At 30.1% G+C, this 18,904-nt stretch overlaps 1 protein-coding gene across 1 annotated transcript in view; it reads right to left on the bottom strand.

The window, feature by feature from the left end:
• The window catches only part of LOC126743754 (insulin-like growth factor-binding protein complex acid labile subunit), a 93,881-nt gene extending 75,331 nt beyond the window's left edge, over positions 1-18,550 (bottom strand). The window contains exons 1-2 of the mRNA XM_050450971.1: positions 18,470-18,550; positions 17,679-17,950 (exon numbers count right to left, since the gene is read on the bottom strand). Of these exons, the coding sequence (XP_050306928.1) occupies positions 17,679-17,950; positions 18,470-18,476 (279 nt within the window). The 5' untranslated portion in view covers positions 18,477-18,550. The remainder of the gene's footprint in view (positions 1-17,678; positions 17,951-18,469) is intronic.
• Positions 18,551-18,904: the final 354 nt, after the last annotated feature.

Below are 18,904 nucleotides of genomic sequence, written 5' to 3'. Positions count from 1 at the left end.
TATGTAAACGAAGTTGATACTGAGCAAGAGCTACGACATTGCATAAACGCTGCTAGTGACGCAATTCGCCTACAGCCTGGTTTGGCCTGTGCAAGTACGTCTTCATGGATTCGATGAGCTCAAGTCTGCTTCGAAAATAATGGAAACAACTTCGAACAGTTGCTTTAAATTAGTTTTAATTAAACACGTTAAAAAATACACGTTTTTTATTTTAAAAAATATGGATATCTCCAAAACTAAAAATATTTTACTAAATTTTTTTTTCATTATTACTCATTATTACTCATAAGCTATCATTTTCCAAGTTTATGCGCATAGGTTGAAAATAACCCTGTATAGGCAAAACAAAGCGGCCTCTCGAACATAGAACAAAAGAATATGGAAAGTGTACTAGAACAAAAGAGGCTTTCAGATCAGGAATAACAGAACATACTTGGGCCAACAGCCACAACATACATTGGACAGAAGCAAAGATTTTGTGCAAGAAGCAACATTGGTAGAAAAGAGGGGTCCTAGAAGCAACTTATATAACGCAAAACCAAGGAATCTGTAATCAGCCCAGTGTTGATATTCCCAACATCTGGAGATATCTACAATAAGGACACTGCAAGTTTAAATACACTTCATACATGACCGGACATTATATACCTTTAGTATATAAGGCTGTAGAATTTGTTTTTATTAATTTAAAGCTGGGAACTGATGGAGATACTTGCAAAACCGAAATGTCGTGCTAAATTTAAAATAAAGGCAATAGAATTTCAAAAATGTAGACTGATATATAACTACTTGTTAATTATAAAATCTTAATAAATTTTGAAATTTTGTTTTTAATTTAACAAAAGAATAACATAATATTCTACAAATAATGTGGTCAAGTTCAGTTACAAACTTGGGAAATTTGGGTTGAAATTTAAAAATTTGGGTATTTATAAATATTTTACTAATCGATGTGGATAATGAGTTCTGAAAAAGTTGTTTTCGAATTCAGTGCTCTTTTTTCAAATTATCACAAGGAGTTGAAAAAACATTATTTCCAAACTTCTTACATAGAAATATTTTTTAATTATAGCTAGTTAAAAATAATATTTATTTCTAAGTATATATATCTATGTACATAAATGCCAAACAATAATTTTTAAAATTCTAAGCTAAATAGATAAGTGAAGAGATTAAAATGAATGGCAGGTAGGCAAGCAGCATTAACAAGGCGTACAATAGACTTTCAATGAAGCTTTTTGAATTAATAATAAAGAGCAAACACTTTTTTTTTAATTTTAAGACAACAATGCAGTGCACTAAGACCTTCTTTTGCTTGCTACAGTCATATATTCCAGGAATAGTCAGAAAATAAAATAGCAGTATCATCAGCATACGACTTAATGTGGCATTTCTGGAAAGTTTTTCCAATTTCCTTAAATAATTGAGGAAGAGAATGAGCCCATTAGCCCGTATTTACCTTCTTACATCGGCTAAGTGTATCATTTATTTTAACGCACGAAGCTCGATCTAAAACATAACAGTAAGGTGAATTGTTTGATCTATTCCCTAATATCAACATCTTTATGTATTTTTTTAGAAACTGAATGTCAAAAATTTTTGTTAAGTTCATTAACATAAAGGATTTAATGTGAAAAAACAATTTTTTTGCGAAAAGAGTTCAAGAAATTAAACACTACTTTTAATTAATTTCTCGCTATTTATTTCCTTTTTTCCATGTTGACTGATGTCTAACTATAATTAAGAACGTCACGTGTTGTTTGTACTCGTAATGTTATCGTAGTTAATTGCGTACGTTGTTAGTCTCGGATTACGAGATTCGAAAACGAGAAATACTGAAGAAGTAAGTTTTCAAATGTTATCATTGTTATCGCGACGTTCATCTTTTTCGTTATTACGTTAATTTAGTGGTTTCTGTTAGTCTTTTGCAATTATAAAATAATTAACAATGACTGTTGCTGAGGAGTTCAGTGTTAAATTAAAATAGTGCCTATTATTGCAATATGTATATATGATTTTTTTGCGTAAAATATATTTTTTTAGGAGACAACGGTGTGTTTTTGCGGAAAATGGTTTTTTCACATCTAATCCCTCTTTTTATAAACCACCTTAATAATTAATTATTAACAATTGTTTTATATAAAGTAAGTTTTTAAAAACTAAAAACATCAAAATTGTTTCTTTTAGGAACTTATCAATAGTTTTCACAAAATTGATTGCATAGTTTATCATTTAGATAAAACAACCGAGATACTAAGAGATGAATTAATCATAATAAATTATTATTTGGCTTAACAAAATAATGAGAAATAAAAATAAATAAGTAAATAATTACATAAATTTATTTAATTACTACTGAAGAAAATCCTCTTAAAAATGTTCAAAAATTTCTTACAAAAGTGTTGTGATTAGGTAGTTTAGTACCATAATATATACCTGCATTTTGGTTACTTATGGTTATTTTTAGTTGCCTTTTAGTCAAATAGGAGAAAATCATTAAAGTAATTTAACTACACCATTGGTTTTATTATAGCTGTTAAACTAAGTATTTATTTTCTAATTAAGCTTTTTACTTATTCATCAGTGAAATATGAATAATAAAGTTTCTGATAAAAGTCACGTTCTAACTAATAAAAATCAGCAAGATACTAGCAATTGATTGGTTAAAATCAGGGAATATAAAAGTTTCTGTGAATTTCGTATTTAAATGCAAATATTCGAATTCGACGATACTGTATAAAGAAAGTTTAATTTTTCCAATATTTTATTCTTGTCATATAAATCCTTACACTAATGAAATAAAATTATTATGTTAATTTAAAAGAAAAACTTTCTAACATTTTATACAATAATTATAAAAAATGCTGTAAAATAAAACTATTAAAGAAACAAAGGATTTGTAAAATTTCAGGTTTGTGTTATGGTTTAGGCTTTTTTTATTTTTTTGGCAAATGTTAGGTTTTATTTTTTGATTATTTTTTTATTACATTACAGCAAAACGGAAAAACGCAGTCTTGGTCTCAGAAGCTATATAATGAAATAAATCATTAGTTACCTATTTTGCTTTAATGATGCTTAGCTCTTTAAGCAAAACATGTAACCTATAATTTATTTTATTATATAGTTTTTAAGACCGAGATTTTGCGTCTTTTCATTCTGTCGTAAATTTTAGCAAGGACTCTTTGAGCAAAATTGACGAATTTTTTAACTCTGTTTTAATTTGTTATTATTAAATATTTAACAAAAAATTTAGCCATTCAGTAAAAGCTTTAAAAAATACACAATTTTGAGATATTTATATTTTACTGCTCAAGAATTTACACAAATCTATAATATCAGATTGGGTATTATTTGTCTTCTTAGAATTTTTTCTTGCTAAAAAAAGAGTATTCTTTAATTTAGAATGTTGATAGAGCTCTAATGTATCGAAAATTAAATATTGTATAAAGTTTATGTAAACCAATAATAAAAAATTATTAATAAACTTAGAAAAACTATATTCACATATTTTTCTTTTATTGTTCAAAGTTTTTATATTGTCTTATTAATTCTTGAATTTTGGTAAAAAATAATTAAAGATTACATTTATTTTCAAGATACTTATTTGTGTTTTTTATTTTATGCGATTTATAATAATGAAACTTGGAATAACATTTAAAGAAATATTCAAAATAATTAATGCTTAAATAAGGTTTAAAATCATTTATATTTTTTATGACTATTTTAAAATATACATATAGGAAATATAAAACCTACAAACCTATAAAAACAAAACAAAATTACCATTTTATTAATCATAAAAAAGATTTCAATAAACTTTATTATTTTTAAATAAATTGAATATATTATTACCAAAAACCCATAACCAGTACTAAATCAAAAAAATACAGTTAAATAGCGCACTTAAAATTCTTTTAACACATAAATGATATTATGAAGTAAAATATATAAAAAGTCGTAAAAAAGAAATATTTTAAATGTACTAGAGCTTCCATAGATGTGATAAAATTATATTTATTTAAATTACATGTTGAAGTATTGATAAATTATAACATGTAATTATTTATGTTGATTTAGGTTTATTATTATGCCATTAATACAAGCATTTTAAGTTTATTGTTGAATAATACGTAAATATTCTCTATATATATCTTTAAAGTAAATGCATGAACTTTTATGCCCTTATACAAAACAAGAAATCTCTGAGGAAAAAAAATATTTGAAAAAAAAACAGACCTTATGGTAAGTATGTATATCTAAATTGAAAAGATATAGAAAACACCTTTAAATTATTTTTTTTATTTTGGGTTTATTTTTAATATAAATGTATTCGAGGGTAAAAGAATCTTACAAATTTGTTTAAAAATTTTTTTGTAGATATATGGTGTACCCCAATGTAGTAAAAAATTAAAAATATTATTTCTAACGATATATTTTTATAAATAATGTATGTGGGTAAAACAGTAAGGTTAAAGTATATACAGGTTAATTAAACAAATATATACACATCAAAATGGTCTAGGGAACACATACAAATATGTTAATATTTTTGAAAAGATTGGAAAAAAGTTAATTATTGCAATTTTTTACATTATTCGAATAAAATAACAATATAATTATTAACTTTTTTTGGAGATTAAAAGATAAAAATAAAGAACAAAATCCTATTTATTACCGTTTATTAAAAAAAATTATAAAAATTAAAATTTACCAAATATAAATTAAACTAGTAGCCAGATGATCCACCTCTATTATTAATAACACTTTGGCATCGCCTAGGCATACTTAAAATTAAATTGTTAATTAATTCTTGGGGCAACTCCTCTCAAACATGTGTCACAGCAAGACGAATCTCCAGAGCGCTTTGAAAAAAGTCAAATCGTTGAAGAAGTTGCCTTTTTAACCAATCCCAAACATGCTCAATTGGATTAAGGTCCGGTGAGGTAGAGGGGCAGGGTAGAAGATTGATTTGATTTTCCTCAATAGCGATTCGTTCAAGCCGTGCTCGATGTGGTGGGGCATTATCTTGTTGCAACAACGAATTTGAGCCCATTTCGCGTAAATATGGAACAATTACAGGCATTAGTATATTATCCCTATAACTTATTCCAGTTATTGTATTTTCCACAAAAATGAGGTTCGTTTTTCCGTCAAGTCTAATGCCACCCCAAAACATTAGTGATCCACCACGTTGCCTTACTTCTTCCCGGGCATGACGCAAACGACTTTCATTTCCTTCTTCTCTCCAGACACGAATTCTACCAGAATCAGGATAAAATGAAAATCGAGACTCATCCGTAACAAGAACTGTGGCCCATCTTTCTTGATTCCAATTAACATGTTCTTGGCACCACGTTAAACTTGCACCTCGATTTTCTAAAGTTAACCGAGGAACCCTTAGGGGTCTTCTGGCATGAAGTTGTCTCCCATGCAAACGGTTTCTAATAGTTTGACCTGAAACCTCGACGTTATGCACTCGTGAGAGCTGCTGAACCAAAACAGAGGCTGTTACCGTGGGATTTCTTTGAGCTTGCAAAGTTATAAAACGGTCTTGGGCAGGTGTGGTAACTCGCGACGGGCCTTAATGCCGTTCTCTAACATCATTTGTCTCTCTATATCTTGTCGACAAACGGTTAATTACACTGGGAGATGTATCCAAAGCTCTTGCAACGTCTCTTTGACTTGTTCCTGCCTCAAGCATTCTGACTGCTCTTAGCATTTCCTATCGAGTTAAATGTCGTCTTTCCATTTTTATTAAATAAAAACTAAATCACAATTGTTCGGTTGGAACCACAGAAAATGCGATATTGCGTTAGAATTTAAAAATTATAATCTGCGTTATTTCGACAAAATGTGCAAGTAGCAAAAAACGCTGTTCTGGCATGATTTTTTGTACCCAAATATTTACTTTACTTCGTTGGTATCTTAATATTAAAGGTAGTATCTATTCCGTATGAAAATATAAATATATAAAAAGTTATAAGGCGAAAAAAACTATTTTTCTAAGTGTTCCTTAGACCATTTTGATGTGTATATATACAGTTAATTAGAAAGCATCACAATTTTTTTTATATCAAAGATATATATAGTTTTTAATTATGATGCCGTAAAACTTCCTAAATATAGATCTAAATATTATAGATTTCCAAATATGTAAATACGGATTACTACACAGGTTAAATAAATATAATGTCAATTCTGTATAGAGTTCCTTGGCTTAACGTATCTTATTCTATATTTTTGAAGGTATGGTGCCTAAATTAATTTTTAATTAAAGATTTAAAACTTTTAGACTTCAACGATATTCTAAATGAAATTATATGTTAGTATGCTTACCAGGGAAAACTAAAAATGAATATATTTTTAAACAAGTTTAGGTTAAAAAATATTGTTTTTAAATAATTTATTTAAGAAATAAATAAAACATGGTGATGTATGATTTTCACGGTTTACTTTATATTAAAGTTTTAAATTGAATCAGAAGAAGTGTAATAAAAAATTAAGTAAGATGTAGATGGTAGGAGAGAAATCTTCACTAAGCCTTACAAACAACGACAATTTTTAAAATGCAGTTATTTCTAATCTCGAAATTTTAGCTCTTTTACCTCGTATAAATTTAAATATAACAAAAAACTATTCTCCAAAGTTGAAAACACTGGATAACCAATAAAAAATTATATAAAAGTACGATATATAAAAACTTACCTTAATATAATTTTAACCTTTTTTTATTTTATTTAATTATTTGTTAGTGTATAGTGTGTAAAAAATTTGTTTAGATGAGGATTAATTTTTGTTAATATAACAATTTATATATTTGTAACTTACAAATACATTCTATTTAAGGTCATTTTTACTTAGATTGAATTAGGAATTAATCAGCTTCATTTCGTAACCAGTGCAGTGTGAGAATTCTCATTCCTTCACTTGTTTCTAAATGAGTACCTAAAAAAACAAAAAGCTTTTACCAGCGCTTTTTATTAAGTACCATATAATTTTTTATATATATTTTTTCCTATTAGTGGTAGAAAAAGTTTATTTTAAAACATGTATAAGATTCTACGTCTGTAGAGCCTCTCTGCTCATGTAGATTAGTTTATTTTACACTAAATTTAGAATATACCAAATTTTATACAAGTACTAGGAAATATATGTATTCACATACAGTTGTTGATAGAGAAGAAATAGCTTCATTTCATAATCAGTTGAATATTAAGTATTGTAGTAATTTTGGAACGAGTACCCGTGGCGTCCTCCTAAATCAGTCTTTGAAACATGAACTAAGGTCTCTAAAATAACGATAACGAAACGTAAATCATTAAAATAAATAATATGTATAAATTATATAAATTAAAATAAAAGTAATTCGATAATCGTGCAAAAAATATAGTCTTTTAACAGGTATAAAATTAAAGATAATCACCTAATGGTAGTGTTCCTAAAAGAAAAAGCTATACTTGATATAAAATTTAAATTTACCCTTGCATTAACTTTAAAAGTTAATAAGTTAATCCAGAGGTTTATTTTTTAATTTACTTCAAACAAACAATTTGTCTTTTTCTTCGTTGAAGCCTACTACCTTGGTCCGAGCATAATATTCCTATACAATGACAAATACAAAATAAAACGCAGATACCAAACTAAGATACGACCAATAAACAAAAGTAAACAAAAAGAAACTGACTATTTAAAATGTTTTTAATACACTAATGAATAGCAGGAAGGTAACTATGGCGATGTCTTCTGGTAAATACTGACTTACCTGATTTTTGCCTCTTTTGGCTTCACTTTATTATTTTTTTCACCTTGGCCAATATAAGTATTTATTTAGTTTAAGTTTTAAATTTATTATGGCCAATAACTCATATACCTCGATATAGTAAAAAACATAAACGGCGTTTGTTTGTTTGGCTCATTCTTATATATCGATGTTATTCTTGTACACTCTATATCATAAAATTAAGTACATGGTTTTGGGATAATTCATTTATAAAGTAACAGAAAGAATTACCTTTTTTATTATTGACCTGATATTTATCAACTCCCTGTAAAATAGATTAAAGATTGTCTTCCTTGCATCAAAATAAACCATTAAAAAAATAATAAAACCAATTTACTACCATATAATAACACATTTTAAAACTGCTATTTAAAATGAGCTAAAAAGGGGTATCGAGCACAATTTTACCGGATACAAATTTTAATCGAAATAGTCCAACGAGATCCTAATGTGTATCGAAACGGCCATTAGCCGAACGTATATGATGATGATATTATTTACGAGCAACTTTAGGGAAATTACATTTTTATGAACAGTGATTGATCGGTAATGTTTCCAATGACGTTTCCGTGTTACATGTGGGGAGACCAGTTGCATCTGATTAATAATGAAGGCTATACGGAACTGTAGTTGTAATGTTAATAAACCACTTTCCTTTGCAAGTCATCGATCTTCTTTTCTGCGTACTTTAAAACTAATTAATAGGGATTTAAAATTTAACGTCGGAAAAATCAGAAAAACCGTAAGTCGCGATTTGCAATTTCCCATCTGGAGTCTTGCGGTAAAACGAAAAGCTTTCCAACTTGTTAGCGGAAACAGGTATTCAATTTTCTCTTTAGAAACTGTCGGTTTTTTGCCACCAATTTGGTTTAGGTACTTTCCGTTGTTTGGCTGGATAGATAAGGTATTTGAGGATTTATAAAAAAGTTTCATGGTAATATACACAGTTTTCATCTATAAAAGTAATTGTAAGAAAATAAAAGCAAAATTTTAATTTTCTTTCCAAGCTAATATAATACTATTGACAATTTGAATTAAAAATCTTTAAGTATTCTAAAATTATAATTATAAAAAAATTAATTTAAACCTCATAATTCTAAAAAAATTTAAGCCTGTTTATAAGGCCAACGTGATAACCAAAAAACTAAAGCAAAAACTTTACAAATGTTTAAAGTGTCCACCATTTTGCCAATCATAGTTCTTAATTTTTTCCCCATAAACGGTAACAGTTGTCAATCTTCAATTCCACTTTCCACAATTTCAATTTCCACTAAAGGGATTCAGGGCATTTTGAATACGCTTTAATAAATGTTTTCTTATTGCGGGCCATGTTTTGTACAGTATCTTTAATTTGTTCCCATAAGTAACAGTAGGCATAACGGAAGATATAGGTAAACATGGGAACAAACATGATATGGATAAAGTTTAAATTCTTTCAAAAATACAAACGGATGACTAAGGATTCCTAGATAAAGCAAAATTTCTACGGCTTTAGTGTATTCAAAAACGTTTTTAATATTGTCTTCTTTGTTTATTACCGGATGCTCTCTAATTGGAATTTAAAGGGAATGTACACTCCCTGTTGAACTTAAACGTATTGCGAGTCGTCAAAATACTTTTCTGCTATATTTATTGCCTTCGTTCAGGATATTTTGCAGCATATTCACGTACCGCCATAGAACTATATACGGCGAGCATGTCATAAACCTTAGCACTGTGTCATTTTAACAATATAATATACTGGTAACCATGTAATATTTGAGCATTGAAGAATGCTCACCCACTATTGGCTGTAACTGCCCAAAAACTACTTTGTTTAACAAAAATCTTATGTGAACTCTATACTTCTGGAATGCCTTGGAGGATAAAATTTTTTTTCGTAATAATAAATTTATTCCTTTCCTGGCAAAAAATCCAATTGGAGAAGAGTGGGTGGAACTTTGGCACCTAACATGTATGAAAATAATCCCAAACATTATAAGAATATAATATTCGATTTTTAGTATTGAAACTATAGGCGATAAACCCCCTCTTCCCACCTTTACATAACATCTTCATTTCTTATTATCTCATTTAAAAGTTATTTTTCAAATAGTTAAGCCTACTTTAGATTTAAAAAAAAATTTGCACTTTTCAGGTCAAATCCTGGAAAAATGAATATTGGATAAGTATATTCCTTTTCTAAAAATTTCAATTTGTCAAAACTGGATGAAACTTTGGCGTCCAAAATGTAGGTATCTGCAATGGAGCATATTTCTCGAATATCCTAAACAGTATAAGAAAAGGATATTCAATTTTCGATATTGAAATTATAGGCGATAAATCCTTTCTCTCCGGATATAATATATATCTTAAGTACCAGTTCTATGCATTGAAGAAGAGAAATTTTAAACGTGAAGTATCTGTTAGTTGGTATATTTAAGTCTCTATACAACCATCGTCGACTTACTACTACACTCTCTTCCCTAATTACCTAATCCTACAATGTATAACTCGCAGCCTTCTAATGTAATCGGTTATTACATGAAAAGTCTGGCTTTCATTTTCATGAAACGCTGCCGAACACTGAAACAGATAACTGTTACGCCGAAAGACTATAAATTTTAGACGTTACGTGTAACGTCAGCGTGCTTCGGCCGCTTGATGAAAACGAGCAAAATAACGTTAGGTGTCCGACTGTATTGGACGTTTCATGTAACACTTTGAATCTACTTTACACTTGCTGAATCAACATCAACGAAATAACACACATACTAACCTCAAAATAAATTTTATTACAAAAATAAATCAATACAAGCTAGCTACAGTTCGAGAGCAAAAATATAAAAGAAAGTAAAACACGCATATATTAATCAAAGTAAACAAATGATAAGTTACTTATTAAAACACGGCAAGCTATTATGGCACCGACTGTTACAAAGTACGCTATTTTCTTTACAGATACACTTATTTTTAGTACACTGTTGCTTGCTGGGTTTACACGAACATTTGAGAAAGCCTTGACCACCTGATCCTAATGACGCAGCCTCTCTTAAGCTCAGTGATTTTTCCAAGGAGATTTCCTCTTTATTAAGAAATGCTGAACCCGCAACAGTGAGACTTTCAGCACCAAACCATCCCTTAATAATACCGTGTTTACCTGCAACCTGATTTACACCATTTTTCTGATCTATTATTAAACAAATCATATTCCTGGAATCTCCTGGACCTCTGTCGACTTTAGGAATATTTAACAACACACAATCACCTACATTGAAAGTCGGCAATTTTTTTTTCCGAATTGCTCAACATTATTTTGGATGCTTCTTCAGTTTTATTTCTAACTTCGTCGCGTTCCTCAGAAATTTTTTTGCTAGTGGAACATAAATTACACAGTACTGAAGACCCTTGTTGACAAACTTCAATAATATTAACAACACGTAAACAATTTTCGCAAATTGCTTCTTCAGATCTTCTTTCCTCCGGGCAAGACACAATATTGGTAATGTCGGTATCTTCATCAGCGAGACTTTCATGTGCATCCGATATTTCGACAACTGAATCTTCTTCGTTATTTTTAATTTTCATAAGCTCTTCTTCGGAACTTAATGTTTTTGCAAGCGCTGATGGGATGCTATTAGGAGATAGATCAACTTTAGGTTCACAGCCTAAAAGTGCTTTGTACGGAGACCGTCCTATTGTTCTGTGAAATGAGATATTCTTTTGCCATTGCACAAACTGAAGCCCTACCGACCATCTTTTGCTCTTCGTGTCAGACATCCAAGCTCGAATCATGTTTCTAAACGTCTTGGTTTGAGCGTTCAATGCTGCCTTGACTCTTGGGGTGTCTAGGCCGACCGTGTACTATAATGCATTCAGGACATAACTCCTTCAAGTATAACCTTATTTACAAACTCGCGACCGTTGTCGCTCTGGAGAATTTTCGGGGCTCTTATTAACAGAAAAATACTTAATTAGTTGGAAGCAACTTCTTCGGCACGTTTGGTTTCCATTGGTCGTAAGAATACGAATTTTTTGGCATGATCTTGATAATTTATTATCCATTTGAATTGTTTGTCGGGAAACGATTGGAAATCTATCAGATCCACCTGCCCTATTTCATTTAAATCTTTGCTTACAATGGGACGTACTACATTTTTTTGTCTGCCATGTTTCTTTTCATTGCAGCTTTTGCAGCATTGAACAAAACATTCTATAGCCGGACGTAGGATACTCAATTTATTATTGAGAGCTACTTTCATTTTAATGCGACCACCGAGCCCTGTTTTGTTGAAATGATAATCAAATAATTTCTCAAATAAATCTTCGTACGCCACTACAAACTCGATTTCATCCTCGCTTTTATGTTTCTTTATTAAATGTGATTGGTCAAAAACGGCATAACATCATATGTCTGTAGCAAAAAGTATTCGCGCCTTTCTTTTCTTCCTCCAAAACAGAAACCTATTTTAGAAACAATAAAGAAACAAATTTCAAATAAATAAAATTTTCTTGTGCCTCGCGATTATAGAACCCCCTGTGTAGCTAAGAATAATTTCCTGCGAAGGTACAATGCTTCCCATAAAACATTTCTAGAAAACATTTTTTCTAAAAAGCTAACTTTGCCACACTATTGGGTCATCCTGTAACCTAACATTATACAGGTTGCCCCAATAATCCGTGGACATACAACTGTCACATATTTTTGGAATTAAAATAAGTCGGTTGGACACAATTTACCTCTATACAAAAGTGCTTCGTTTGTCCGTTAGAAGGCATCAAAGTTTAACAATAAAAACACAGTTTGATATTTTTATTATATAAAACAAAATCTAATTGCATAGAAAGTAGCCCCTTATTACTGCTATCAACTGTACCAAGTTTCATCAAAATCGGAGAAATTATTTTTGACTAATCAACACAAAACGATTTTTTTATAAAAATTTTAACACCCTGTATCTCGAAAACTAAGCTCTAACAGACAAATGAAGCACTTTTGTATAGAGGTGAATTGTCTCCAATCGACTCATTTTAATTTCAAAAATACGCATTAGTTCGATGTCTACGGAATATTAGGATACCCTGTATATCTAAATATTGCTATCCAAACTCCACAAGTGTATAAAATTTCAAAATGATAGGTTAGCAGGTAGTACCTATTAACAGTGGGGATATGTTTTTGTAATAGCATGAATTAATTCACAGTGTACACTGTACAAATCACGATGGTTGTTTATGGTTTCTGCTTAGCTGCTACAATTTCCTGTATAACTGTTTCAATTTTGTGCTTTGTCTTAGGCTTTCGTAGAGGCTTCTGGGAATAAAACTCTTCTAATTTCTTGTAGAATGGGCTTGGAAAATTTTAAAATATATATATATATATATATATATATATATATATATATATATATATATATATTTTCCTAAAAATAAATACAACATAAGTTTATAAGAACAATGACGTTTATTTCAAGTTGTTAGGGTAAGTATTTGCAAAGTTATAAGGCTGCTAGTCTAGGGTTTTCTATACCTCCCGAGATTCCGTCCCAATTACATGCTACGTCATAGACGCCGACGCGAAGCGACGGTGTATTATAAAGCGCTCGCTAGCCAGCCAGCTACAGCCTAGTGCCCAGGCGTTATTTTGACAGAGTGGTTTTGTTTGTTGACATTTTGACTTTTAACTTTTATTATTGACGTATTTTGCTTGTTGACTAATTACAATGGAGTAGGGATTTGTTCGTGGTCAGTCGGACAACTTACCGATTAGTGATTCCCTGGCATTAGCACTAACTTTTTTGCAAATCTGTAAATATAGGCTAATACCGGTCCAACCATTTTCCTTGTCTTAGGCGTTTTTCGACATAGAACATATATACATAGAACTTATTAAGTTGCTGCTACAAGAATTTGATTCACCCTGTATATTAAGAAGACACAAAACTTAACTTCTGTTGTTTTACTTTTTTAATTTACTGTAGTAGCCGTGAAAGTAATGTAAAAATATCAAAAATTGGGTAATTTCCTATTGGGTAATGCTATTGAATCGAAAAACTGAACGCAACCAGTGACCAACCCTCATATTAGTATTTATTTCATCCCACTTCTAAAAAAACCTAAAAAACGGAGCATTTCCGAAAAAAAAAATTGTTATGCATAGTATTCTTATGTAGAATCATTCTAAAAAACATGTTTTTTCGTAACCTGCTATTACGCTTAGCGAAACTTTAAATTTTAATAAACGTCTCTATTTTCTTATTATACTAAAATATCCATAAAAACTAACTATTCAAATGAATTTTTATCGATCCTATACCTATTATGACAAGACATTTTAATTTAGTTTTAGCAGACCCTGTAAGTTGTAAGTTTACTAGTATGTAGTAGTAAAAAGACTGCTGTCATAGCTATTTTAAATAATTTTAAATTAACTTACCTCAAAATGATCCTCACAGCAAAACCGATTACAAGTACTCGAAAGAACATTGTTTATTTTATTGTCTCTCTTCATTGCATTATACCACTGTTTCCGTATTTTCTCTCCTCTGGGTACACTAATTAATATTTTATTTGGAGTAGTTTTTGTCGTATTTCTACACCTTGATTTGAATTTGATTGGTCCATTTCCAATAATCAACTAATCACAAAGTAGTGCTGAAAACGATGGCAGAATGTTAAACGGTGCTTAAATGCAGGTCAGAATGTTTGTCGCACATTACTTTTTGCATATACAAATGTTAAAATAAACAGCTTATCTAAACTACCGTAGCTGTTCTTATTAAAAACAAATAATTATTTAGAAAAGAGGTGATAGTCTAAGCCATTTAGAACATTTTGATTTCATATAAGATATAGATATTTTAGTTTTTTTATCGTAAAAAAAACACACTTTAAATTTCTTTTTATATTTTTTTATTTTTAAATCTCCAGTTTTTTTTGAGACACAGATGTTTTAAATAACTTACTTAAAAAAAAACTGTGTTAGTGTCCTGATCCATGGGACTTGGCATTTGCCTGATTTTCGCCACGTTAGTTGCCAAATTACGTTTTCGTTTTTTAGACCTTACATGTTCTCCTTTTGGTGGCCTACCTACTGGAAGCCTTTTACAATCTCTAGTAGTTCCTACTTTTCGTCTACTAACAGCAATTAATTAATTATTACACTCCAATATTGCACGAATTGTAACGAAGTAATATTGCACTGTAATACTGCACGAACAGAGAACGCATTAACGGATTGCTGACACGTGGTCAGCCTATTTAATAGAAAAACCGCGCCAACCACATTGCAACAATCCGACTTGTGTTTTAGCACCATCCAACATTCTGACCCTAATTTTGGCACTTCGCATTTATTGGCGAAATGAACTCAAATCGACCAATTAAATTCACCTGGGTGTCAAATCCTATAACGGAATGTTAAAATGCATCCCGGCCGCGCTGGTACAAGGAAAAAATTAAACATGGCCTATTTATTCGAACTTTGAAAATTAATTGTGAAGCAACTATAAATGCTAGAGAACTGAGATAAATTGCTAAATTTAAGTAGGAGCCTGCTCTTTTTAATAAAAAATAATCGAATTGTCGTTTCTAAGCTCATGGCGTTTGTTGTGTCACAATAACACTCTCGGCCGTCGTCATTTTGAGGTTAGTATGTGTATTATTTCGTTATTGTTGATTCAGCAAGTGCAAAGTAGATTCGAAGCGGTACCTGAAACGTCCAATATAGTCGGACACCTGACGTAATTTTGCTCGTTTTCATCAAGCGACCGAAGCACGCTGACGTTACACGTAACGTCTAAAATTTATAGTCTTCCGGCGTAACAGTTATTTGTTTCAGTGTTTGGCAGCGTTTCATGAAAAGGCCAGACTTTTCATGTAATGACCGATTACAGTAGAAGGCAATATAGTTCTATACATCTATAGAACTAACCTACATACCATTTTACTTGGATTTTATATTATTTAATAGCAATTAGTCAGTACAATATCATAAGGTTACCTAAAATGCTTGAAACAAAAGATGCCCTAGACATTTAGCAATAACTATATATTATTTGTATTAATCTATAAAATATCCCTTATACATTTTAGTACTTTAATAAATTATGATATTTGTTATGACAAGGTTATAGTAAAATAGAAGTTATAGAATAACAAACGTCATTTATTATGATAAAATGCCAGTTCGTTAATTAATCAATGCAAATCTTCCTAAGCTGGTTTAAGGAAGATAATAACTTGCCAGTTTAACCGGACCAATACTTAATTTAAACAGCTCATCTGTGTCTTATTGTCTATAAACAATAATATCTCAATTGTCTATAAACAGTAATATAGAAAGGCACTAACGGTTTTTACAAAAAATGAAAAATATGCAAAAGTCGCTCCAAATTACAACGTAAGTACCCTTAGTTGCTACTAAAACCTAATAAAGTGTTTCAAGTAATTTGAAGTAGTTGATAAATTTAGTGTGAAGGGGAGATCCATTTTTATTTTTATTTTGTTAATGGTTTATTTTATTATAAGTATAATTCTTATAAGGCAGACTTATATTAAAAATACGTAATAATTATTGAAAAGGTAATAAACATAATTTGTTGTTAAAATGTCAAAAATGGTATTTAGCAAATCTATAATAACAGAACTATTCATGCTTAAACATCACCATATTCACCAGATCTAGCCCCTTGCGACTTTTTTTTTTTTTATCACTGAAAAGTTCCTTCAAAGAGCAGACGTCAAAAACCCAATTGGTAGAGAAATTAAAGGCATTATAACAAAGAACGCATATGAATAACATCGAGTATTAGAAAAGCCGCTAAAAGAAACTGCAATTTTTTAAAGGAAATCTTGATAAAAACTCTACACGAAACATGCAAAAATGTTGTTAAATTCAATTATATCTATAATGTAGGTAACACTAGTTTAATCTTTAATATTTCCTATTCTAACAATATAAAGACACCCCAAAAATACAACAAAAGTGAATTCAAATTAAAACAAAGTACAACTAATTAAAAAAATTATATGTCAACTTTTAAATTTAAATTACTTGCAATTTAATTTGCTTGTCTCCATGAAAACCTGCTAATGATTTTTCATATCTATCTAGATTTACTTCACATAAATTGTTTTTAGATTATTTTGTTTAAAATAAATTACCTTTTTATTAGAGTAACTTCAGAATTTTTAGAAATTCTGTTATATTTATATAATTTGGTTAGTCAAATATCTAGATAAAATAAATTTTAAAAAACCCAATGAATATAAGTATTCATTGGGTTTTTTCAAGTGACATCCCCGTATTAAACGTCAAAAATTCTTATTTCGGTGATAACTCAAAAAAAGATATAGGCTGGATCAAATATTTAAGAGTACTTATAGTTCATTTTTAAACAAGCTCAAATTGAACAAATTCAGATAAGTCTTTTAAAAGTTATTAAAATTTAAATATTAACCTTTTAAATACATCCCCTACTGGTCAAATTTCACACCTAATTTCCAGCATTTTCTCTTAGGCTTTTTGACAACGTCAAAAAAATTCAGATTGACAGTTCCTGAGATATGGCCCCGATCCATGGTTTGTGAAACACCTTGTATTTTAACAAAAATGTAAATAATATGTACGTTAATTATTATGACTGATGAGTTTTCACTCTACAGGATTTTGTTCATCTCGTTTGATGGGCACATTTGGGTCGTAGGTTTAGGTTACCCTATTTGAGTTATTTTATTGTAAATATTGGTACTATAAGCTTTTTAAATTTTAAGTTTTTTTTAAATCGCTCAATTTTTGGAAAATTGACCTATCCAACGAATTTAGCAAGCTCTTAGCTTAACACCAAAAAAAATTATTTTCCAGAGAAACATTCTTCTTAAATGCACTCATAAGTTGAATTTTACATCTTACACTTACTTGAAAAATCGTCGTAACAGTCAACCAATTCCTCTTACTCTCCGGTGCGGATATCTCCAAAATATCCGTATGCGGATCCATTTGTCCTGTAGGAATCGGATCTGTCATCCCGCCAGCCAAACAACTGATCCTCTTCTTGCCCCTATCCGATAACTTACAAGTACAAGAAGCCGGACATAGGGGGCTAGTACCTCCCCCAGCCCCGCTACATAGCAAATAAATAACCATAAGGCTCGGGAAGTGAAGGCAGCGGCAAGAGATGATCATTATCGCTGGAAAAGAACACGCTTAATTAGAGAACGTTTATTTATTACATAATAAAATTATAATAATGTAGCGTATTAAGTCTGTAAATCAGTTGGTCGGTTTCATTAATATTAATAAACGAGAGGCGAGTAAAACTTTGTGGAGCTCCATCGGAGTGGAAGTTAAAAAGCTGAATATTTAAAGGGCGAGAAACGGCGTTAAGTCTCTCGTTTAGCTATTTGCATGCAAATCATTTTTCGGGCCGGGATCTTAAGGTCGTAATTTATTTAGGAGAGTCATGTAATGGGAAATCGTTTTATGAAATCGAGATTTTACCTAAAATTATTCTAAGAAAAGGAATTTTTAGTGCTTTTTAGTAGGGCTAAAACAGTCTTTAGTATAAAGCAATGAGAAATAATATACCATATTATTGCAAGGTCGAATTAGTCTAAAAAAGGTTTAATAATTTAAGTTGTTTGCTTGGCAGTCATTTTTAAGCTTGTGTATGCATTGTTTCTAAACACTTTATCAAAAATCCTACTTACAGTGCATTCACGATGAAAAGAACAAATTGATTTAAAATTCGGGTGTTTTCTTCTTCTTTTATTTTTTTTTCGGACACGTCGATTAGCATTGTTAATTGCAACATACATTTTTTATACAGAATACCGCAAGTAGAAACTTTGACGTTAACATTAACTTTTTTGAGTGGAATACCTGTATGTCATGACATTTAACAATTCTACGTTATATTTTGAATAATTTTTGTATAGTATACCATATGCCTAAATTCAGCAGTTTGTCAAATTTTACGTAATAGACTAATGAAACATGCGACATTAAAAAATTAAAATTTATACAATTTTTATTGCAACTGATGTTCAACTTGTTATGCATTTACTTCATTACATTTGTAAAATCGGTATATAACTTCTAATTGCACATTTTCAATCACTTGCAGATCGATAAGTCTAATTTAT

The sequence above is a fragment of the Anthonomus grandis genome, chromosome 13 (assembly GCF_022605725.1).
Source record: "Anthonomus grandis grandis chromosome 13, icAntGran1.3, whole genome shotgun sequence".
Classification (NCBI taxonomy): domain Eukaryota; kingdom Metazoa; phylum Arthropoda; class Insecta; order Coleoptera; family Curculionidae; genus Anthonomus; species Anthonomus grandis.
The sequence above is the reverse complement of the archived record's forward strand: the minus strand, read 5'-3'. Positions and strand labels throughout refer to the sequence as shown.